The sequence below is a fragment of the Oenanthe melanoleuca genome, chromosome 10 (assembly GCF_029582105.1).
Source record: "Oenanthe melanoleuca isolate GR-GAL-2019-014 chromosome 10, OMel1.0, whole genome shotgun sequence".
NCBI classification, from domain to species: Eukaryota; Metazoa; Chordata; class Aves; order Passeriformes; family Muscicapidae; genus Oenanthe; species Oenanthe melanoleuca.
Genome location: NC_079344.1, coordinates 7,340,281 through 7,365,457, shown reverse-complemented (window position 1 = coordinate 7,365,457; position 25,177 = coordinate 7,340,281). Strand labels below are relative to the sequence as shown.

Sequence of the window (25,177 nt, the reverse complement as noted above, 5' to 3'; positions counted from 1 at the left end):
TTTGAAACCTGGACACCCAAATTACAGTTTTTAACCCCTTCATGTTTGTCTTTCTTCCATTTGCCCAAAGTATCATGAAACAATGCTCAGGTCTTCAGTAGTTAGAGGAGCACAGCTCTCTCTAGTCTTGTTACTGAATTTTTGAGAGTTTGATCTTTAATAATGTCTTCTCCTGTATATTTTGATGTTTGTCCTTATTGAGTCCTATCTGTACATGCCAAACGTGTAAAGCAAATAACTTGTGTCCTACAGAACCGCAAGTTTTTGAAACACTCATTGTTGACACTGCATATCCCTAATTTGTTTGTCAAGTGCATGCATTAGAATCTTACACAAGCTAAAACTCTGTGTGAGTTAAGAAATCCTGTTCACTTCTGGTGAGCAACAAGAAAGCATTCTGGGAAATTTTCAGCTAATAGCAAGGTAAAAATCAGGTCATATAATCAGAGAACACATTGTATGGCTGGCCTGTGGTTGCCTCGTGTGTGAGGCAGTGATTGGTTGGCGAGACGCGTGGATGCCACGTGGTCAGAGAGCTTGTTCAGTGCATTTGTTGTCCAGATAAAATAATTTAGTTTCTAATTGATAATGTCTCTTTTGGGTATCATGGACAGGAGTTGTAGTTTGTGCTTGTCTGTGTGCCAGGCCACTGTCTCTTGGCAGAATTTAGATGCTTTTTGTGCAGTGTTGGCAGATTTCGTGACACAGATTTTTTTTCTCTTTACCTTCAGACAAGCTGTTGCTGAGGTGTTGTTTGCTTGCGTTAACACCAACAAACTCTTGTGTGCTGTAGCCTTATTTTTAGTGCACATGATTTTTTTTGTTGACAGATTGGGCTGTGTGGTGAGGGCAGTTGTTGCACAGCAAGAGGATTGTGGATGGAAATTTGCAGTAAACCAAATAGGTGGCAGGAAGATCAGCTGACTGAACATGAGCCAGCAGTATGCCCTGGTGGCCAAGAAGGCCAGTGGCATCCAAAATAAAAAGGGGAATGTGGCTTCTCAAGAATATTTAGATAGTACAATATTTGCACTAAATTTTTTGAATGCAGATCATCAATTTTGATCCCTAGCACAGCAATATTGCTCTGAAGATTTGTGCTGCAGAACCAATTTCCAAAAGTTTTTTTAGGGATCCACAATTGGGTGTGAAATGGCAAGGCCCAGCTAATTTACTAACCTAGGGGAGAAGGTACACATGTTCTATCACCAGCAGGTCCAAAGTGGTCACCTGCTCATCTGGACAAGCATCAACTGCCTCTGAGACAAAGCCCAGAGAGAGGAAGAATGACCCAATCCCCATCCAGCCCTCGTGGCCAAAGCAGGAGCAGGGTAGGGCTGCCAGGGACATGGCTGTGACTGAAAGCTTGCAGAGGCAGCCTGCCTTGTCTCACTGCACTCACCATCACATTGTTGTGTTTCTGTTGACTTTTTTCAGTTGTTCCCTGCTCCACGCTTCCAGAAAGACATTCAGTAATTTCAAAGCATTTCCAGCCAATGGACTCCCTCCTGCCTAAATAGCATGGCCCCTGGGCTTTGGAACTTTGGAGTCACCATTTATTTCCAAATGCTGAAAAAGCACCTCTCTTCCTGGAGACATTGGACGTTGTCTTTTTGTTTTCCTATCCTGTGGGTCTCCTTGTCAGTAGCATAGTTGTCTTAGGTAGTTGTTGGTTTTTTCATAACCAGAGAACGTTGCATGGGTGGCATGTGGTCGCCTTGTGTGAGGCAGTGATTGGTTGATGAGACGCGTGGACACTGCATGGTCAGAGAGCTGGTTGGTAAAAGGACACGTGAACATCCACACTGCAGTGGCAGGCAGCCAGTGCCTGCCTGTTTTGGTGAACTTTAGAGCATAAAAAGGCTTGGTTTGTTGCAATAAGTGATCTTCTTTGGAGCATGCAAGAAGGAAGTATGTGTATCTTTGTTCCCCACAGTTACAAAACTCTTGGATGTGCAGGGAGTGTATGCACAAATTGACATTTCTGCAGCAAATTCGTTTCCTGCCTGAGCAGTTTTGATAGGGAATTAAACATGTGCTTTTGCCAAACTAAGGGATGAACAAAGGAATGGAAGAGTGCAACTCATTGCTTCTATAACTGGCTCATTTGATGCACTCTAAGCTGAGTTTTCAGCTGTTAGGAAGGGCTTCTAACCCAACGATGGGGATAATGTAATTAACACTTGGTTCCATATACGTTCAGGGCATATGCTTGGCTGTCTGGTAAAAAATTCCACTTAGACTTTCTGAAATAACATGCCAAAAAAAAAGGTTACACCACAGTCTTGTATATTCCCTGAAATATAAGACATGCTAAATTACCTTCTTTCAACGATGATTTGCTTGGTTTTTCAGAAACACTTGTATCAGGCATGCAGAACATTGAAGTATTATTTCTGTTCCTTACATTGTTGCATCTTTAGATCAAACAGGAATTCTGCAAATTAAGACCAATTGCAAGGCAATTGAAAATAGTAATTAATAGTCTGAGTAAATTTTTCCCACTTAAAACTAGAGGACTGTGTGTACCCAGCTAGCCCTACTAAGCAAGCTAAACAGAAAAGGCAAAACTCACTGAACATGGAGAATTAATCCATTAGTTGATTTTCCAGAACCAGGTTGAGTATATTTTAAGTTGCCCAAATGGTGACTTTTACCCCACAAGACAGCAGAACATTCTCAAGGTTAGAAATTTGGACTTTGTTCCTGTGGGTGAAGTTGATAAACTCTGTGGAGTCTCAGGTCTGATAAAAGCAGAGGCTTTTTACTTGTCTTTACAGGAACCAGCTCTTCAGCTGACTTGCACCATTTTAAGTGACCCACTTTACATTCAAAAAATTCTATAACAGTATTTCCAACATAACACATTTCCAACATTTGTAAATCAGTACAAAAGAAAATACACGGAACATTTTACTCTTTACTAGCTTACAGAATCTTTTTTTTTTTTTTTTTAAATGAACTACAGGAAATGGGAAAGAAGAAATCTTGCCTTTCTGTTTCTATAAATAACCTTAAAAAAGGAAAGCTTTTTCTTTTTTTTTTTTGCTTTGAGGATAATCTGTCATAGGAGTTCAGTGTTGTTTACCAAAATAACTGTCTACATCATTAAATAGCATGGGCTCATTTTGAATCCCAACTCTGTTTTTACCTGCACTGAGTAAGGACAAAATTAAAAGTGTGAAAAACATTTAAGATTTGTCTGAAACAGAACAAAAGATTTCAGGATGAAGTAAAAATTGTTGAGCCCATGTACTTAAATATAGCTTTTATTTTAAAATGCAGTTTGAAAAAGGAATCTTGGATCATACAAGCCGATTTTTGTGCCAAACAACACAAACGAAGTAAAACACAGAGGTGTTTCATTCTCAATTTGCCCTTTTAAGGTCTGAAAAAAGGAAATTGTCACACACACTGTCTCAGTATATAGTGTAGAGAATTGTTATGAAGTGATTATTTTATAAAGGTTATACGCGCTTCCAAACAATATTTATAACACTCCTTTTCTTTATAATTTCTAAAATGATAGTAAGCTCTCTGCATCTAGAGAATGATCCTATTATTAGCAGGATACACAGCTTATGTAGGCTTTTTTTTGTATTTTAACATCTCTTTGTGATACTTTAAAATATTAAAGTTTCATTCCTGAATTTCATTTCTATGGGCCTGATTGTCCAATGTGCCACTGTTGGGCAAAGATGGTGACTTGTGCCGGGCAATTGCTCAGGGCTCAAATCATTAATGAATTCCTTCCAAGGCTGGAGTGCAGTCTGTTAATTGAAAGTTTGTAAAATGGGCTGTAATGAGCATCCAATAGGAAAACCCAGTTGTCATGCAGATCACCACAGAAACAGGGACTGCAGGCGGGGTCTGACTGGGGACGTTCAGATGTGCAGCAGGAGGAAAGGAAGGCACCTGGGGGGGGGGGGTGAAAGATTCAATTTGTTATTTGGATTGATTTCTTACAGCATGAACTGTTAATACAGAAAGGGGATGTCCTGTTATATTCTACACTGTCTTATCAGCCAGTTTCCTCCTTCCTCCATTTATGATTTTGCTGGAATGACCCTTAAGTCACAACATGTACCTCTTGGGAGCAGGTTGGGAAAATGTAGTCCCTTTTATTCTCCAAGGAGTGCAAAATCATTTTGTTCTGTTTATTTCTCATGAATTTGGCATTTTCTTATTCTATTTCAAAGAACTAATTAATCATTATTCCTAGCAAAATCTTTACTTGAACTACTTTCCATTTACCCTTGATATTTTTCTATAGGATATATTGAAAATAAGCTGCACAAATGCAAGTTTCAGCCAGGCATCAAATACTATGTAGTTTAACTTCTAATAAAGCTCATTCTGTTCTCCAACAGACATAAATGAGTGTGAGACAGATGGAATATGCATGAACGGGCGCTGTGTGAACACTGATGGCTCTTTCAGATGTGAATGCTTCCCTGGCCTTGCAGTAGGACTGGATGGACGTGTCTGTGTTGGTAAGACAAACTTAATGGAGTCACAGTTAACCAAGGTTAAGATATTAGTGCTAGACTGATGGACAGATTGTGTTTGAATGTAGAATTTACCATTTTTTCATACAGTGGTGGGTAGTAGTAATAATGGATACTGATAGCTCTGGAATGTTTACTGTAAATAGCCCATTTTGCTCTGTTTTCATTTGCTTTTTATTTAAAGAGAAAAAAAGCATGAGTCAAATCACAAGGTCAAGTAGACTATACAGAGTAGAGGTGACTAGTGCTGCATCAGTTCTGAGTAGGTGAGAATTTGCCCTGTTTCTGTTGATGTAAAATTCTTCATTTGTCACTAAGCTTAAAGATGTAATTACTCTATCACCTCTTTTTAATGTGGGATGTACCCAATTTTCTGCCCATTTCTGTACAAGCTCAGTATTTGATTATAAAATCCTAGTATGCATGAAAGCCATTTATAGGCCAGTTCTTAAAGAAAGAGAAAAATCACCCCTGGACCTGAAAACATAAATATATGAAGTCTTATGTGCTGAAATAGCATTAATGACTTTTTCTCAAGTTTTTTAGAAGCAGAGAAAGAGCAAAGACTTTGTCCATTTTCTTCACAGGCTCTCACTAGTTCAAGGTTAAGAACTGATTGTTTGCCTAGTAATTCACCAATGCATGTTGAGTCATTAAATGCAGTAACTATTTCTGTGCCTTAATTCTTGGGAGCGTGAGGAAGAAGAATTTCCTGTCCCAAGTAGAGGGAGATATATAGGTGGCTGGAAAGCAGAGGGAAATAGTGAAAGATACTTTGTTTTGACAGCTATTTTATGGTGTTTATGACACCCAAGCTACATTTACTACTTGTTATAATTTATGGCAGGATAGTTGGCTATGGCAGGATTAAGAGAGATTTCTTCCCTCAGATACACATATGCGAAGCACATGCTATGGTGGCTACAAGAGAGGACAATGTGTGAGACCGTTAACGGGTGCAGTTACAAAGTCAGAATGCTGCTGTGCCAGCACTGACTACGCCTTTGGAGAGCCTTGCCAGCCCTGCCCAGCACAAAACTCAGGTATGCCATGTTCGCTGGTAAATCTTCTAATTTACAAATTATGTTGATTAACTATTTTTAGAAAGGTAGAAGAAAGTTTTATATTAACATTGCAGCTTAAATCGAGAGATTACATTGTTGTATAATATGCTGCATATTTTGAGCAGCCTTTTATCTTGTATATGTTTTAAGACTACAGGAGATAATTTTTTTAAGCAATAGTGAATTGCAGTGTCTGACCCTAGATTTTTTATGCACATTAAAAACGAACAGGACATTTTTCAGACAACAAATCATATTTTGGTAGAGGTAGATAACAAAAAATATAAATTTTAACTCAGGTTATTAATGGAAAAAAATTTAATTAATTAATAGATTCAAATCCTTATATACACCTGCCAGTCAGATGTTTTTGCTGCATGACTCCTATATCCTTCAAGTGATCTGAAGTAGCTTATTCAGTACATTGCCTTTGGGAAGTCAATGCACAGACAAATTTCCAGTTCAGTTTCTTGTGAATACTTGAATCTGTCACTGAAATCCCCACCGAGTGAAGTTGTCTGGGACATAAATTCTCTCTGGCACGAAGGCAATCATAACCATTCCAATGAGCAGAAGTGTTTTAGGAAAACTCTTCTTCCAACAAGACTGCTGACACAGTCCTTGCTGTGAAGCCAGTAAATTAAAGAGACCTTGGTTTCGTGGCCTGACTGCAGGTGACTGGTTTGAAACCTCAATTTATTATGTGTTTCTTGTCACTCAGCAAATTTGCTGTTGCACACAGACAAAGTATACCATTTAATATGTGTTTCAAAAGCATGTCATACTACCATGGTATTTGCTCTGGAGGCAAAAACAATTCTAGTTTTATTTCTAAAATCTGTTTTAACTGATAGCATTATGAAAACATTTGGGAGCCAAACCCAGTTGGAATAAATAAGGCTGGTAGAGCTGATGTGAGCTCTTCAGCAGGAACTTGCTGATGACCATTTTATAACCTGGTGTATTGTTTAGAATAACAAAACATCAAGGATGCGTTAGTGAAATAGGAAAGAGCCTCTGGTGGTGTTAGTGGGCCCTTCTTATTGTACAGCAGAGTTGAAATCTACAAATACTGAACTCTGTATCATTTACTTCTGTGTTATGCTTGATTAACTTTATGGGAACATTTACATGTGTATAAGCTATTTTTCCTGTATTGTTTTCCTCACCTCTTCAATTCTCAAAAAAAGATGTCATCTCATGTAGGGCGAAGTGCAGCATTTCTTTGGGTTTTTGGTGGAGGAGGGAAGGAGAAAATTTCTTAGAGAAGCATTGTATTAGAGAGAATGAAAAATATTCCTGAAAGGAAGACATTTGTGCTCCTCAGAAGCAATTTATAGAAGCTCCTGCCATTCTGATCTAAATTTTGTGGGTGCATGTTTAGAGCAGGTCTGCTTTTACATACAGTGACAGTGATTATTTGATTCAGGCAAAGGTACATATTAATTATGTTAATAGTGGGAGATGTGTTGCATGAAATTTTCTCAAAGAGAACACAGCTAATTCAATAAATATTTTTAATATTTGTTAATTTTATAAGTGTAAGTATTTTGGTTGTTATAATGCAAATATATTGAAAAATGTTGACCTATATAGCAATAATTAATGCTGAGCTGGCTCTCACTTCATGCTATTAATTGTCCTGAACTCAAAAGAACTTGAACCCAGCAGTAAGTGGGAAATTTGAGAAGCTTAGACACATATTTTAATTTTATGTTTTTTAAGAATAAGATATTCTTGATCTGCTGAGAACTCATGAAGACATTCCTGCTAAATGGAGTTAAATATCGGGCAGATTTATAGGAAAAAACGTTCTGTTTCTGGTCTCTTTGAACTTGCACCTTGGGCAAGGATTTGGACATAAAGTTCTGGAGAATCTTGCTGTGAATATGTTGTGGTTCATTTGTGCAGGAGGACCAGCATGAAGTTTATGTCTGTTCTTAAATGCCACGGTTCATTATGTGAAGTTTTTACTCATCCATCTTCATAAGCAGATTCAGACCCTGAATCTGCTAAAATGCTTCATAGGTTTAGAATACTGTGAGGTTATTAATGTTTTGAGAATTGGAAGGCATGTTATTTCTTTCAAATAATTAATTGCCATACTGTAAATGGTGATGCTGAATGCAATGATCTAAGAAAGAATATTCCAATAAGTTTTAAATATTCTTTTCCAGCTGAATATCAGGCTCTGTGTAGCAGCGGAACTGGCATGACTGCCGGAGGAAATGGTAAGATCACCTAATGTAATTCAAATTTATATATAGCACTTTTGTCTGAAAGTGTTAGCTTGATATTCTTAATTTGTTAGCCATGCTGGTGGGGATGGTGACAAGAGAATGGGAGAAAGGAAAGGCTTAGGGTGAAATGAATGGAGCATGGAGTTTCAGGATCATGCCATTTCACCAGTGGGGCCTCTCTGGTTTACATCATGAAGTATATGTAAGGACCATTATAAAATAATGAAAATTTTATGAGGAGTGTTATTACCTACATGACTTTATATGTAAATTATATTTGCATATTTCAGGTGAAATCATCCTGAATAATAAAGCTATATTGAACGTTGAGCTTACTCATGTTTTCATCTGTCAAAATAGGCCAGGATTTGTATAACTACAGAGAAGAAGGAAATGATTACAATAAAAGCTTTGTAGTCATAGAACTGTGAAACTGCAAACTCTTAAGTCAGCCAATGCTCACTAGTAGATTTGCTGGCAGTAAATAAGGGAAAGGACTCAGAAAGGAGAGATATTAATGCTTTGTAAGTGATGCCATCTGGAAATGCAATGAATCAGAGATATGGGGATTATTAGTACATGGGTCTCTGTAAATCTGATCTCTGATTCCCCCAGTTTAATATCCCAGTTCTTACCTACTGTTGAAAGTTTCCTAAATGACCATGGGCTAGAGATAAATCAATGATAAAGAGATGCTTTTTTCTCTTGAGTGTGAATATTTAGGTGCGAATTTCATAATCAGAACTACATAATTATAAATATAGAGCAGCTAATGTTAATGATATTGAAACTGTCTTTTTCTAGTTTGAAGAATTAACCCCTAAAATCCTTCAACAACTGCTGCTCTGATATTTGGGTTTTTTAACCTTTCTGTAGATATTAATGAGTGCTTATTGGATCCTGATCTCTGTCCAAATGGAAGGTGCGAGAATCTGCATGGAACATACAAATGTTATTGTGACCCTGGATATGAAGTAGACTCAACTGGGAAAAACTGCATTGGTATGAAATGTCTTATCCTCAAAGTATTTATAATGAATCATCATATTCTTTCACAAACTCTGTTGGCTAAACTATCCAAATCTATACTTCCATTCTTTTCAATAAAATAGAGGCTGCAGCCTTCTCTTGAACATGACTGATCTGACCAGTGTTCTGATTAAGTCTGACCAGTGCCTTGTATAGTCATGCCAGAAATTCTCCATTTCCCTATGGAATATCCTGCCTAAACTGATTCTAGAGTGCATTAGTCTTTTCTCAAATATGTGTTATACTGTGGAATCAAAGTCACCTTCTAATTGGGAGTTACATCCAGTGTTTCCTCACTAGCCTTCAGCTGGTGAGTTCTGGTTTCTAGCATGTTATTATTGCTGGTCCTTAGTTGCAAAGTTTTGAATGTTGGTGACTCTATTTCATCTTATTTTTCTTGTTCATGTTGTCAAGATTAATTTAGCCGTGCTGATTCTCTGTATTGGTAATAACTTCCAGCTTAGTGTTTTTGATTCAATTCATTTTTTCTTCTGCATTAAAATGAATATTTTATAGGACCAGTCCCAAGTCTGATCCCTGAAAGCATTTCTAATATCCTCACTTCATCATGATTATTCTTTTTTTTTATATGTCCTACTGTAATCTCTCCTTTGTCTAGCTCTGGAACCACCTTAAAGTTCTTAAATTCCTTTCTGTTATCTCCAGCTTAGATAATAATTTTATTTGGGTTCTGTATTCTCTACTTAAACCTACATAGCTTAAGTCATGGGTGTTATCCCAGTCTAAACTATCCATTATCTTAAAAAAAAAAAAAAAAAAAGAGTTGATCTTTCTTAGATAAAAATCACACTTTAATTCATCCCATTTTTCCTTTTGCTTCTTTGGCTTTAACTATCCGTGTTCTATTCCAGTGTTTGCTTGTAGCTGATGGCATCTCTTCTCCCAATCCATCTGTGAGTTTTCCAGATGCTCCCCAGCCCACCCTGTTGTAGCCCACATCCATGCTCCATCACAGCTGTTTCCCATTCTCCCTTAATGTTCCACCTGGCCCTCTCTCAATTTTTCTGAACTCCTGTGAAGCTTCCCACATGGTCTGTTTTATTCTGCAAGTCTCCCTTCTTTTCCTAGCACTTTTGCTGTTCCCAGCTGCTGTGCTGACCCTCTTAGTCTTCCCAACTTCTCTCAACACTTTCTGAGGCCTCTCTGACTTAGCCAATTGTTCCCGTCTGCTCTTTGGGTCTCTCCTGGTCTTCACCTGCTATTCATGGCCCATTGCCACCTTCTTGCAACTTATCCCTAATGACCACAGTTCTTCCAAAGATTTCCTCAGGGTTCTTAAATTTAGCACTAGCAATTCTATTTAAATTTCTCATCTCTGAAGCAAGTGTAGACTTACATTTGCCTTGTTAACTACAACATCTAAGACAGTTCAGAGCCAGCTTGGAAAAAACGGTGATTTAAAGACCAGGATGATCAGCAAACCTTTTCAAACCAATCCTCTCCTTGTTTCTTTCATGACTATGGGTGCTGCTGTGCAGCAACTCAGAGACAGCATAGACCTAATCCTCAAAAAAGGCAGGATCAAAGTGTGAATACCAGCTTTATTTTGAACTGTGGTGTGGCTGTAACATACTATGAATATGTGAGGAAAGTAGAAGCTCTTGTGCAAACTTTTGTGTGTTGTCTGCAAGAAGAATCCAGTCATATTCCATGCACACCACATTCCCCTGCCCTATTTGTCTCGTCTTAAAAGTGGCTTTTGGGATAGGAATTCTGTCCTGACTTCTATTCCAGAAATGTTTTATTTCTTAAAAAGTTATGTATTTTCATTGTAGATATTGATGAATGTGCACTGAACATGCTGCTTTGTGACAATGGGCAATGCAGAAATACCCCTGGAAGTTTCACCTGCACCTGTCCAAAAGGATTTGTATACACTCCTGATCTAAAAACTTGTGAAGGTAATTGGTAACACACCATTTCATTCTAGTTTTATTCATTTAGTTTGTTCTCAGATTGTGCCAGAAATACTTTGAACCTTCATGGGGATATAATAGGTAAAACTAAAAAAAAAAAAAATCACCATAAACAAATTCTGTGGGGAAGTAGGAGAATGAGAAGGGAGGGACAAGGCCAAAATGAAATTATTAGATAACCTCGTAGAATAACCTGTATTTACTCTCCCTATTTACTATTACCAGTGAGCCCACACTGTGCCAAGGGTGAGAAGAACCAAGCTTTACAAACATATTGTGAGAGGAACAGAGCCAAAGAGCTCCTAGTTTGGGCCCTTTTTGAGCCACAGTCAATCTAATGTGTTAGTGTGTCTTTGGGACACATACACTGTTAGTCTGTTGTGAAGGGTTTCATAACAGAAAAGGGGAATATCGGCAAGACTGTTATGAGGAAAGCTTCGTCCCCTTTTTCCTAAACTGAAAAGAGCCATATGTATTTTTGTTAATGTTTTCTGGCACTAATAGCAGTGTGTTTCTTTTCTAGATATTGATGAATGTGAATCTAACCCCTGTGTTAATGGAGTGTGCAAAAACACACCAGGTTCTTTTGTTTGTGAATGTTCTCCTGAAAGTACTTTGGATCCAACCAGAACCATCTGCATAGGTATTTATTTCTCTGAAGATTTTATGTTTGCTGGTTAAAAATGTCCAGTGACATGTGAACATTGTACACCAGGTTAAGAAAATATTATAAAATAACTTTTGTAGATTAATTTAGTGGAAAACATAACAGAAACATTGTTAAAAGGTACTTGTTTTTGCCATTAATATGGGGGCATAAAGTGCACTTGGGACCTTGGTGTGCTTCCATGTTAAATTTGAAAGAGAGGTGAACATTTTTTCTAACCAGCACAGACTAGTACTTCAGGTCTGTGCTCACCTCCTGAATTTCTTCTGTAATAAGGTGAATATGTTCTAATTAGGATCTGCTCTCTGGAAAGAATTTTGTATTTGAGATGGAGCATAAAAAAAGTTATGCACAGTCCAGACCAGCTCAAGAGCATCCATGGACAGTGCTATGACTCAGATACTCTGTGGGCTCATAATTTCTTTTCTTACCTGTTCTGTTGGGACAGTAATTTATAGCTCTTTATTATAGCTCTTTTCTAGTCAGTGAGAAAAGCTATAGGACTGTAGCTGTCTGATCCTTAGCTATCTCCTGCCACTCCCTATATGGGAAGAGAGCCAGACTGGGGGATCTAGTAGAATAATGGAAGATATAGCAAGGGTTCACATTTACTCTGTTCTTCTGCACGTTCCCCTAATCTGAGTCATAATCAATACAGAGACTCAAATCTTGAGTGGTGTTGACATATTTCCTGTTAAGGACAGTAAGCATAAACTAGGATTTACAAGAGCTCTGTTCTGGGATGATTTCAGGCTATACTCTAGCATAGAGAAGGTTAAATTAAGAGACTTTAAAATAAATTTAGCTCTGATGTGGTCAATTCTAGTCAAAGAATGATTCTTTTTCATGGTTAAATTCACATGTTTGTAAATACAAAAATGCATAATGCTAGAGAATCTTCATGAAAATATATTATTTTTTCCCAACCAGAAACTGTCAAGGGTACCTGTTGGCAGAACATAGTCAATGGAAGATGTGAAATAAATATCAATGGAGCAACTCTGAAGTCCCAGTGCTGTTCCTCACTAGGTGCTGCTTGGGGAAGCCCATGTACACCATGTGAACGAGGTAATTCTGTTAATTTTTCTCAGGAACCTGAGACTTTTCCTCCTCTGAGGCTGAGGTCGTAGAAGTTGAGCACAGGCTAGACAAATAAATTTACTTGTTCTGTTGTCAAGCAGTCATTCCTTATTCAGTCCCAAAAGAGAGAAGTCTTAATATTTGAGAGGCAGCATGTAGCTATAGAAGGTTCTAACTGGATTTTACAGTAAATATTTTACAAGCTTAAGCTTTGAGGGGAAAGGGCCACACCTATAGTCTGTAACTGGCAGCCTTACTTTAGCATGGTTTGTCATAATTAGTGGTCTGGAGTTCCTAATGATGTAGCAATAAATGCATGTTCCCCAGAGATCCCAAGGAAATGCAACAAATGGATCTTTGGTGTGGTAATGAAGGGAGGAGAGGGAGTAGCCCTTGTTATTATACTCTGTAGATTAACTGATGACCTGGAGAACCATACAGTTGATAAAAAATGGGTTGAGGTTGCTGCATATTCATTTGATGATTTTACTGAACTGTGGGATGAGCTGGGAACCCAGGGATAAGCTGATGAATGCAGAAATGTGTTGTTATTTCTATATCCTGAAAGCTGCTAGTTTGCTCAAATCTTTGGTTAATTTCATCTGTGTATCTTAACAGAATTCATCCTCATTCATCCATGGTAAATAGGGTTGTAATGTGCTGTGATCAAGTGAAATGAATTAATTGGTTCAAATGAAACAGAAATCATGACCACTTTTAGGCTAGCTAGCTGAGACACTAAAGCAAAAGAGGATAAAGGCTGACACTCTATATAGTTTATGTAGTTGCCCCATCTTATCTCTTTATTATTTCAGAAAATACTGGGATACTGGCTAAGCACTCAGACTTCTCATAGCAATAAACTAGATAATGTTTCACATGATCAGTTTTGCACAATAAGTTAATGGTGAGTTTTGGATGGTGGTATTCTGAAACTTCACTTCTGTTTGCTTTACAGACCCAATATGTCAAAAGGGATATTCAAGAATAAGAGGAACATTGTGTGAAGGTATTTATTGTTGCCTTAACATCAATGAGAGCTTAAAAAAAAAAAAGCCAGTGTTTTAATTTAAGTAGTTAATTTAGCATAGAGGAACACTATACCAAGTTCTTACCTTGTGTTGTTCCATTGACTTCATTAGAGTTATGTCAGGGAGGAATTTGGTTTCAGTTTGTTTAACATTCCTGCATACTCACAGTTTATCTCAAAGTACACACTTGCAAATACAATGTCTACCAGTATAAGGAGGTGGCTCTCTCTTTGAATACTATTAACTGAGTAATCTGTTTTTACAATTATGTGTCTTATATATACTACAAAACATGGTTAAAGCAATACAATATGATAAGCCATTACTATGCTTTAGAAAAAGAGAAAAAGAGTGTTCAAAGACTGTAGTGTACATTAGTTTGGGTTTTTCTTCCCCTAACCTTGGCTTCCTCCCATACAACTTTATATGAAATATTACACATTCCAAAACATATTTTCAATGTCCTTTGAAAAACAAACAAACAAACAAAAAAACCCCATCAGGACACAGTTCTACTTCGGTTAAAGAAAAGGTTAATATTTTACATGTGTAGTTTTTTGCTTGGTATGAGATGACTCTATACTTCTCTGTGAGAATTGAAGGTCCCACCCTATTTCATCTCTATTTGAATTGATTTGAACCCCTGGAAAAGTACTGCATATTTACATAATATGCAGAAGCACAGAGAGTCTCAAACTGCTGTGGGTCATCCTGACTGACAACATCTGACATGACACTGCAGTTAAAATATTTTTTAAAAATTACTCCCATATGCAGCTTCCATAAAGAAACATTGTTTCTTTCCCTTAAAAAAAAAAAAAAAAAAAAAAAAAAGAGGAACACCCTCACACATACTCTTTGCTTTCCAAATGATGACTGAATACCTTGGCAAGTCTGTGCTGCAGACCCACTGTACATAACTTATCTGACCTCAGCAACACTTTGTGGAGTGTGTAAGTGAAAGAAAAGAAAAAAAAAGAAAAGTGGGCCCACCTATCTCTCTTCTCAAGGAGAGTCTTAGAACATTTTCAACACTGCTGGGATGGAAAGTTTATCCTTCCAAGATACAGACATAACTGTTTTCAGCATTTCCTTTACCAGCACATCGGATTACATCTATTACATGCTTTAATCTTTCTCATTTCTATGAGACCTGGATAGTCCCAGGTTTTTCAGAGTAGTTTCCCTTCCTTTTAACCTTATGAAGCCTGGCTTGGTTTTCAACCAATGTATGCATTTTTCAAGACAGGGCGAGGTCTCTAGGAAATCTACCGGCAGGAGTAAGTTTAGTTCCCAAAAGGTGATAGTCAGTTCTCCCATACCCAGCCCATGTAAAATGAGTAATAGGTCTTGTGCAAGGAAATAAGCAAACTAAATTGGCAGCATTCCTCTCGTTTATGGGTGAGCCCTGGAGTTGTCAGCTGCAATATGGCTCACAGGCTGTGAATAGTGTTTCAGTGGTTTCTAATAATCCACTGGCTTTACTTCATACCTTCCAGTCAATTTACAATATCTGTTCAAGGGCAGAGGCCACTGATTTGCCCCCCAGCGTTTATCCTCCATCGTGCTCCATGAGGTTTGAGAGATGCAGTCTCTTTGCACCAGGAGTTTTTTCTGGAGGCCTAACCAGCCCAGCCTTCCCACTTCTTGGTTATTCTATATATGAATATTCATCTGCAGATTGCCTGTCATTCTTTTTCCATTTCTGGTTCTTATCCTCTCCTGTCCTAAAAATTGTCATGCTTCATCTTGCAGCATGTTTAATGCTGGAAGTTTTTTCCCAAAGGCAGTTCTGAAGCATATGCTTTCCACAAAGGACATGGGTGGGAGGACCTCACACTTAGATTACTAAACATTTATTTAAGCCCAAGCCAAGCTAATGCATATAATCAATTTATTCTTACCTAAAAGAGCTAAATTTGCCTTTTAAATATAGAAATACAATTTTTACTTAATGAAGTTAAACTCTCTGTGTAGTTGTAAGGAGATTATTTTAATATATATAAAGTTGCTAGTTGCTGACAAGGCCATAGGGCCAGATTTCAAATGATGTTGTAGTTTCTAGACATGGAGACAGAGAAAATTTTCCAAAATCTTAAAAAAAATACTGAATCTATTTGGAATAATGCATAATGCCATTTTGTACTTACCTTGGTCTTTCTTTGCCCATTTGCTTCAAATATCTGGCCCACAGTGAGTATGAAACTGGATATAATTTTAACACCCCTCCCTTTTCTGTTACTTTAGAATTTAATTTCAGTACATGTAGGAATAGCTAATAGCAGCATGTATTATTTCTGATCATCAGCAGTTTTCTGTAATTAATTGCTGACTTGCTTTGGGAATTGTAAATGTTTTGATTTTTCCCAGGCTATGTAGACTGCTGTGTTTTTTAATTTTATCCTAAAAACATTACAATGTTATTATTTTTTATATTTTTGCTATTTGTTCATGTTTAGCATGCTAGTGATTACTCTTGCTCACTTCTTTTTTTCTTTAATAGATGTTAATGAATGTGAGGTGTTTCCTGGAGTCTGTACAAATGGGCAGTGTGTCAATACCTTGGGATCATTTGTTTGCCAGTGCCCCAGTGGAATGACTTTAGATGCTTCTGGACGGACTTGTCTTGGTAGGTGTTAATTCCATGTGCAAATCTAGGGAAGAGCAGATAAATGCAGTGACCAGTGGTTGCATTGTGTGCTTTCTAACAAGAAAAGGAAATTATTTTTGCCCATTTTGCAAATGGAATTAGTCAGGGATATGAACTTATTTCGCCTAGAATAGGAGCAGGTTCCAATGGTAGTAGCTAAAGCCCATCACCATCTGCTAGCTGGTGAATAGCTGTGATTTAGTTCCAGACTGTTCATCTGACAAATCCCAACAGATCATCCATGCTCTTAGCACTCTTCATCTGAAACTGAAAACACCTTCCACAAAGGCTGGAATAGTGGAGGCCACACCATTGTGGGCTGGGGCTTGGCCACACCGTGCCCCTTGATGGAGTGTGCAACAGAATAACCAAGTTTTGTATGCTGTCCACCCAAAGCACCTTTGTCCATTTATGACAATAATGCCCAAGATTTGCCTCTAAAAAAGACTTGGCTTGTAATAATTAAAAGGCCATGTATTAGTATGGCAAGCTGGAATGTTTAAAATCCTTTTCTGATCCAAAATTTACTTCAAGTGTTGAGCATCATTTTTCAGAGTGGTGCTTTAAACTTACTTCAAATGTTAATTTCTGCGTTTAGCATTAATATTTTGCTGTTAGGAATTATGCAGTGAGCTTGGTATGCTCCTCTGAGTCCACAAAAACGTGGAGCGAGCTGTGCTGTGAAGGGATTTTGGAAAAAATTCCTCTGCAGTGAACTCAATTTTCTCTTTCTTTCTCAACATGTTGTTAAATTGCCCAACAGACATTCGCCTGGAGAGCTGCTACCTGCAGCACGAGGATGAGCAGTGCACGTCCCAGATCCCGGGCCGGCACCGCATGGACGCCTGCTGCTGCTCCGTGGGGGCAGCCTGGGGCTACGAGTGCGAGGAGTGTCCTCTCAGGGGAACTCCTGAGTTTGAAGCTCTTTGCCCCAGGGGACCTGGGTTCTCTACGAAGATAGAGATAAGTGGGAAGCCTTTCTCTAAAGGTATGTGATCCATTTGTGGTTAATTGCTGGCAAATCCTGATGGCTTCTACTTTAATTCTTACATCAGACAGCTCCTCTGGGTTTGAAAATTCCGGTGATAGGCACTTCACTCACCCTAAGACACATTTGAAAATCCAGTTAGATTTCATGGCAACTGAAGCCCAAATAAAATAGAAAAGAATTTAGTTTGTGTTAGAGACTATTAAATACCATATAACATTGCAGCCTCAAAACACACAATTTGTGTCTCTTACTGGAGAGGTTAAATTGTGCCTGACATTGCTTCCTGGCATGTCATAGTACAAGAACTGGAACAAACTGGGCAGTCAGCTTTGGATGTATTTAAAGAGCAATCCTTACTTGTGAAGGGTGCAATAACTTTAATTTTAATGTGAAACAATGAAGAAATGGTGAATTATTTTGGAAATTTCATGTGAGTTTCTTGTGAAATTCTTGGGAATTACTTGGAGAAATAGAGGAAATATTTTCCAGGATGATAGCTCAAATCAGAGAATTTTATTTACAGTAAACCATGTTGTGTTATGACTCTTGTTGGTAAACTTCCAGCATTAAATGGGAATCACACAGTGACACCCGGCATCATGTGCTGAAAGCTCATTCCAGGGTTACCAGGGAGGTTAAGCTGGACAATGTCAGAAGTTACCCAAAAACTAAACATCATGAAGTTTGAAATGACGGGATTATATATATATGAATGACAATTGCTGTTGTTAGTTTCAGCCTCATTTTATAAACAGTTACTAAGCCATTAATTATCCATAAAGAAAAGTGACATGTGCTTTTACTTATGCTCATTATGTTTTCTGTGACTCATGGAAGTCACATTTTTTTCTCAGAAATCAGAAGACAGAGTGCTTCTTTTGAAAGCTGTCTTTGCCTTGATCCTCTGTCCACTGAAATCTTCCTGAGCTGCAGATCAGATCCTGCACGACAAGGGCAGACTAGTACCATTCTCTAGCAGAAAATGTTCTTGGCAGTTCCAGCACAAAGTGTCTACACTGTTGGTTAGGGGGCAGTCAGTATCAGTTTATGTAGTGTGGTCTAATTTTCCCACAAGGAGAGGTCACTGCCATGAAAAAGGATGAGATCTGCTGTCAACATTGCTCTTTTGTGCACTGTTTTTGTATGCAGTGGTAACATCTTATGTCCACACTATCTCATTTTCAGACATCAATGAATGCAAAATGTTCCCCAGCCTTTGTACCCATGGAAAATGCAGAAATACCATTGGCAGTTTTAAGTGTAGATGTGACAGTGGATTTGCCCTTGATTCTGAAGAGAGGAACTGCACAGGTAAACTGCATGGATATCTCCCTCACAGCTTGGAACTGAAGAGGGAAAACTGAACTCCTTTGAAAATTCTGTGAACGTGTTGTCTTGCAGATATCGATGAATGCCGCATCTCTCCTGATCTTTGTGGCCAAGGCATCTGTGTCAATACTCCAGGAGACTTTGAGTGTGAATGTTTTGAAGGCTATGAAAGTGGATTTATGATGATGAAAAACTGCATGGGTATGTTTTTTATAGACCTTAGATGCACAATAGTATGCTATGTCCTAGTATGCTATGCATGGTTTATTTGGGGTTTTTTTTGTAAGATTGGACTGTGCTTGGGTTTAGGTCTCATTTTGTGAGCCTTATTAAAGCTAATTTTAAATGTGAATTTGCTGCTTCTGCAAGTTGCCAAAGCATATATAAGTAGTGACAGGATTTTGGGATGTTAAATTTATCCCCACAATCACCATTTTGCTAAGTGAGACACCACCCTGAACTTGGAAGTTAAGGTAAATTAAAATTTAGAAGAAGCCTTTTTGAATGACTTTCTAACTGCATTATGGTGCAAGGAATGATTGGCTCTAGGACAGGCTGCAGGGTCCATCAAAGCAGATGATGCTGTGGTGGGTGAGGGTCTGTGGTGAGGATGTGCAGGCCCTGAACTGATGTACCTCCCTTTCTCCCCACAGACATTGATGAGTGTCAGCGCAATCCCCTTCTCTGCCGAGGTGGCACCTGCATCAACACAGAGGGAAGCTTTCGGTGCGATTGCCCTCCAGGCCATCAGATATCACCAAATATCTCTGCATGTGTAGGTGAGACATGCAGACAAAATCAAGATTGCGCACAGCATTTTGTACCTCTCTTGTGCTGCGCATTTACAGTGTTTGCTTTAGTATAATTTTCAGGACAAAAATGTGTTGCTCTTTTTCTTTTGCAACAGACATTAATGAATGTGAGCTGAGCACCAACCTGTGCCGAAATGGCCGTTGTGTCAACCTGATTGGAAAGTATCAGTGTGCTTGCAACCCTGGATATCAGTCCACACCCGACAAGCTGTACTGTATCGGTAAGGACAAAATCTACACGGGAGCTCTAGCAAACAAGGAAGATAAAACACATAGAATTGTTTCAGTTTAGTAGCTATATATAAAGTAATTTTTAACCATGAATGAAAAAATCTATTACAGTTTGTCAAAACAGTATGCAAGATCTCCAAAACATGCATATTCTTAGCTGAGTAACAGACTGTTTTCTCTAGTAAATCAATCATGATGTCCTAAGACTTCAGACTTTGATGATTAAGATGGAGTAACTTGTTAGATTAGTTATATATTTAATTAAAAATCATCATTCCTGCTGGACCATGAAATAGAATCATGCGGTTCAATTGCATACATTCTTTCTACAGTGCTGTAGAAAAATCCACTGGCTTTAATTCTATCAAGTAATTTTTTACCTTGATCCTTACAAAAACTTTGTTGCCCTCATGATCCTGTGGTAACTCAATGCTATTTCTATATGTAGAAGGAGAAGCACAGAAGTATTTGTATATTCAGTCAGGTATCATCTCTTTCCATCCCTGGTTTGCCTGAATCCATCCTACCTTTGCAAACACTTAAATGTTAGTGTGCAAACGCTAACTGTAGATTCTGGATTGACGTTGTACTGGAAAGCTGACTCCAGGTGTGTCCTTGAAACGTGCTTTAAAGTAAAAGGTATTGTGGGTTTTAACTGTAATTTTCTCCTTTTTAGATATTGATGAGTGCAAAATAATGAATGGTGGCTGTGAGGACTTCTGTACAAACTCAGAGGGCAGCTATGAATGTAGCTGTAAACAAGGCTTTGCACTGATGCCAGACCACAGGACATGCACTGGTAAGGGAGATTTTGGGAACTTTTCTGCTTAAATGGTTTTATTTCAATAGTTTAAAAATGAATCTTTTTAAGGTTAAAGCTATTGTAACAAATACGCTATTAAAAAAAAAGAAAAGAAATGGAAAGTTAAGTTCTTTTTATGAAGCAGATACCTCCAAATTATCAGAATTGGGCAACTGCAGAAAACTGTTCTGGAGGAAATTGGTTCTTGTTAATTTCAGAAAGTGTACAAATTGATTCTGATTTTAATAACAAAAATATATAATTTTTTCAGTAGGAAATAAATTTTCCCCGTTAAGGTATTGTAGTAAATCCAAATCCAAAACAGGCTGAAGACCATTGAAAAAATTATCACTTACAGAAGCCAAAGTGCTGTGCATGTGTATTGTATGGTTATATTGGAGAGAGGATAGAGATGGTAGAAAAGAAGCTGATTACTCTGTTCTGCGGTTTTGTGGTATCTGCTCTTAAGCAAGCATCAAAATTCCTATTTTTAATTGTTTGTTTAGTCAAGTGCAAGTATGCTGCATTAATTCAGAGCTGAATGACTTGCAGAGAAATTGAAATCTGAATAGTATGAATCTTTCTTAGGAAACAGGTCTTTTGCACTCTTGAAAGGGTTTGTGAGAAAATTGTCAGAGCTCTCTTATGGCTGTGTGTTCTCCTTTGGGAGGCTAGGAGTCATAATCCCAGGGGTGAATTGCACTTTGTGATTTCCACATAAGTTACTGGAAAGACTATTCTACCCTACTTCTCTGTTACTTCTTGCTTCATAGCCACTGGCCTGATGAGGCATGTGAATATTTGCCAGATGTTTGCCAATTCCATCCAAGAGTTCCTTGAAGAGCATGAGAATTATAACAGGGTTAATCCCTTGGAATAGAATTGCCTTTATAGTTGAACAAATGGGGAGTTTTCTATGCTGGATTATTAGAGTGATCACATTTAGAATTTGTAAATATTTACAGACCTTGACCCAGGGTCTCAATTGCCCTGAGGCCACTCACTACCATTCCAGAAGATAAAACAGCCCTAAAGTACAGTAAAATGTAGTTTTCCCCCACATTGTAGCTTGCTCTGTCAGAAAGATGTAAAGTAGCCACCCTTCAGCAGGCATCAAACCCTCATTCAACGAAAGAATTCAACTAGAGAAAGTACAGACTTGATTGACCCTGAAAACCTAAAATATTTAGATTAGAAGCAGTTTGCTTTAGCTCAAGTTTCTAGAAAAGGCAAGCTTTTACAAAACCTTGCCCAAACATTGGTGTTTAGGGCACTTTTTCAGTGCAAAAATAAAACCGGTTGATCGAAATTGTGCCTCAGCCAGAATCTAAACCCAGTGAAAGGATTAGAGTGACATGAGAGGGAAGGGAGGAGGAGGGGGAGCAGAGTCTCTGAGCCACTTTTCTGTTTTCATCTTCTTGATTTGACTCTGACCAAATGACCCAAATGTGCACTTGGACAGTCTTTGGGATCTCAAGTCTGCTGGCTAGAAACAGTTTTGTCCTTACTCCCTCTTTGCCATCCAAACACATCTCCAAACCCAAAACCAGAACAGATAATTTACAGCACCTTCCTGCATATTAAACTAAAAACTTTGGAATAGGGAGCTATCATCTTTCTGTTCTCCAAGTCAAAATACAAGCAGCTGCCTTGGGGGAGGTAATAGATTTTATGTGGCTTGTCCACACATTAACCTGACCCTAAACACATCCATACAAGTTTGTAATCAGATCTTACTTTAGTTGTGGATTTCTACATATCTATTTCTACATATCCAGCCTTGACTCTGGAAAAACATTTCCTTCACTGCCCAGCTGTAATAACTATTAGCTATTAATTTTCATACTCTCTTCTAATAAGGACTTCAATTCAATAGCCTCCACAAAAAGATTTAAATAGCAGAAACACAAGACATCTTTGGATGTCAAGTCAAATTTAAGAAAATATCCAGAGATGTGAGGGGTCACTTTCACTACCCTATTAGTATTGAAAACACTTCTTCCTTCTCTTGAAAAGGTGTTATTTATGTATGTAAACATCTCATGAATATTCAAAATCCACACACTGAAGTTTTGCTTCTCCCCAAACTAAGAAGAAGAAAAATAATATGTGACATTTGCTTTCATGGCACTAAATATCTGTTTTTACACTGTTAGATGTTTGTGCATGGTACAAGATAAAATAGGACTGTGACCTTCAATTGTGAAACACCTATTTTACATTTTCAGTTTTCTCTGTGTGTGAACATGTCTTTTATCTTTAACATCACACAAAGCTAGAAGCCATCAAAGAATATATTTTCTGATAATTGACCTGGTAAGAATGCTCTGCAGTTCAGTAGTAGGTCACATTTGAATTGGTGAGGTTATGCATAAATAATCAGCTCAATTAGGAGAAACAACAGGTTCTTTGTCAGCTGATTTTCCCCCAACTGTGAAATTGGTACAGTGGCAGGTTTGTAAATAAAGTTCTTTATTTCTGTCATTATTATTCCCGTTTCTAGAGCTTAAATTTGCATATTAATTCAAATTCCATTCCAAATTAACATTTTCAGGCTAAGGTCCATGCCAACATTATTTGCTTGTTAAGATGAACAGGGACTGGTCAGCCTTCTTCCTTGCAGAAGTTGTGTATCTACACAAGCCTAGCTGCTAGAAATACAGCAGAATAATGAACATAATATTTTAAATTAATATGAGTTCATTTTCTGCAGCTGCATAATTGCTGCAATCCACAATAGACTGCTCTCATAATGAGTTACACCCTTTCTGTTGAAGAGGATTCCTGAATCTTGTCCTTTTTGTGCTGATTTTTTTCCCATGGTATCACTAGGCAGAGATTCTGATTTTTGCTCTTGCTGGTCTGTGCTGGTGCTGACACAGGAAGATTCTAGGGATTTTTACAAGGAACACTAGCATAACCCAGGGGCTTGGAAAGATTCCAGAACTTGGCATGGTTGCCTTAATATAATAAAATATCTGCTTCTGCAGCTTGTCTCTAATCAGGGATGGCAATTTTACCAATTGAGAAAATAACTTTCCTTCCTAGATGATATAACTATATGGCTGGCCTGGCCAGTCAGTTGAAGTGCTAAATAAGACCATAAAAATCTCTTAGTGAAATAAATGTAGGTACTGTAATTATTCCCATTATGAGTTGAACTGTTTCCAGTTTGTCACCACCCTTGAGATCTGTAGAGGTATTTTGCATGTATGATGGATTTTTTAAGATCTGTAAAGTTTTATATTTTTGTCACTGAATTTGACTTCAGAGCTTCCATTGATTTCAACAATGATGGATTGTATCCAAGAATTCCCAATTATATGAGGCCTTGTGGTGTGACAAAGGTTCCGTTGGGGATCTTTTCTCTGAAGGAAAAGTTGGTTCCTGTTCCTCCCACTTGAGTCAGAAAGGAATGTTTTGCCACTGACTTTAGCTGGAGGCAAGGAGCTTACTCATCAGGACAATTTTGCAATGTACTACTCAGTTATTTACAAGGATTCAGTCTTCACCATGTTTATCAGAGCATTAAAATGTTTACTTGCCATGATGATGGTTCATTGCATTGGATAAAGGTAACATTTAAATCTGATTTTCCCCTGTAGATATTGATGAATGTGAGGACAATCCTAATATCTGTGATGGAGGCCAGTGTACAAACATCCCGGGAGAATACAGGTGTCTTTGCTATGATGGATTCATGGCATCTGAAGACATGAAGACTTGCATAGGTAAGTGAAAGTACATATATTCCAATTTGCATTAAACACAGAAAAAATTTATATTAAGGCACTCATTCCAAGTAGACAAACAATGATATTTGAAGAGTATTGCTCTCATCTCCTAATTTTGGTTATCTGACTGTAGAACCAGCCCTATTGCACAAATGCAAATCTGTATAACCCTGTAGATTGGGGTGCAGACATGATCTATAGCATTGCATCTTTGGGTCCTCTTCCAATGAGGTTTTTATGCAGTTTAGATAAAAGAGTGCCTGAAGAAAGGAAGTAGATGATGTTGTGGAAAATTTCTAGCAAGATAAATCACCAGTGCTGATTTAAACTTGTCTCTGAGACAAAACTATGTGGAAGTGTTGTATCTTGGTAGAACAGAGTTGTGAAACAGCATGTCTCCAAAACCACATTTTTACATTTTAGTTTAAAATCTTGAGTGTATTTCGAGAGAAATGTCTGACAAAACTAGACAATGCATGCATGCATATATAGTTGTATACAGACACATATATGTAGAAATTATCAATAATCATAGTAATTCTTTGGATAATGTACTGCACCTTAGAGTCCATTTTTAGTGTAATATCACTGTTATCCCAGATCTCAAAATGTATGGTTGTATGCTAGGTAAGAAATACTTACTATACTTACTATATACTTACTTATTATATACTTACTTACTATAAGCAATACTAGACTTTTTTCTTTGCATATCTAGACCTGCTTTTGTATCAAAATTCATATCTAAAGAGACTTTTCCAGTTACTTTCTAAGAATTGTATTTAATAAATCTTAATTCATGGGATTTTGTAGATGTTAATGAGTGTGATCTGCATCCAAACATCTGTCTGAGTGGAACCTGTGAGAATACAAAAGGCTCATTTATCTGTCACTGTGATATGGGATATTCAGGCAAGAAAGGCACAACTGGTTGCACAGGTAAGTTTTAAAGCTTAATTATTAAACTCATGAGTCTGCTTTTCTGGTGTTTAGAACCTCCTCTTGCTGTGCTTCTTTTTACTTTGCTCCTATTTTACCTCTCATCCAAATTTGCTGAGCTTGTGTTCTGCTA

The 25,177-nt window shown here is 37.8% G+C and overlaps 1 protein-coding gene across 2 annotated transcripts in view; it reads left to right on the top strand.

Moving 5' to 3' along the window:
• Positions 1–25,177, top strand: part of FBN1 (fibrillin 1) — a 144,492-nt gene that overhangs the window by 75,636 nt on the left and 43,679 nt on the right. For both annotated transcript variants that reach the window (XM_056499865.1, XM_056499866.1), the window contains exons 16-32: positions 4,371–4,493; positions 5,399–5,551; positions 7,750–7,803; positions 8,689–8,814; positions 10,638–10,763; positions 11,302–11,421; positions 12,376–12,513; positions 13,484–13,534; positions 16,060–16,185; positions 16,970–17,194; positions 18,383–18,508; positions 18,599–18,727; positions 19,180–19,305; positions 19,434–19,559; positions 20,246–20,368; positions 23,977–24,102; positions 24,919–25,044. In XM_056499865.1, the coding sequence (XP_056355840.1) occupies positions 4,371–4,493; positions 5,399–5,551; positions 7,750–7,803; positions 8,689–8,814; positions 10,638–10,763; positions 11,302–11,421; positions 12,376–12,513; positions 13,484–13,534; positions 16,060–16,185; positions 16,970–17,194; positions 18,383–18,508; positions 18,599–18,727; positions 19,180–19,305; positions 19,434–19,559; positions 20,246–20,368; positions 23,977–24,102; positions 24,919–25,044 (2,124 nt within the window). The remainder of the gene's footprint in view (positions 1–4,370; positions 4,494–5,398; positions 5,552–7,749; positions 7,804–8,688; positions 8,815–10,637; positions 10,764–11,301; positions 11,422–12,375; positions 12,514–13,483; positions 13,535–16,059; positions 16,186–16,969; positions 17,195–18,382; positions 18,509–18,598; positions 18,728–19,179; positions 19,306–19,433; positions 19,560–20,245; positions 20,369–23,976; positions 24,103–24,918; positions 25,045–25,177) is intronic.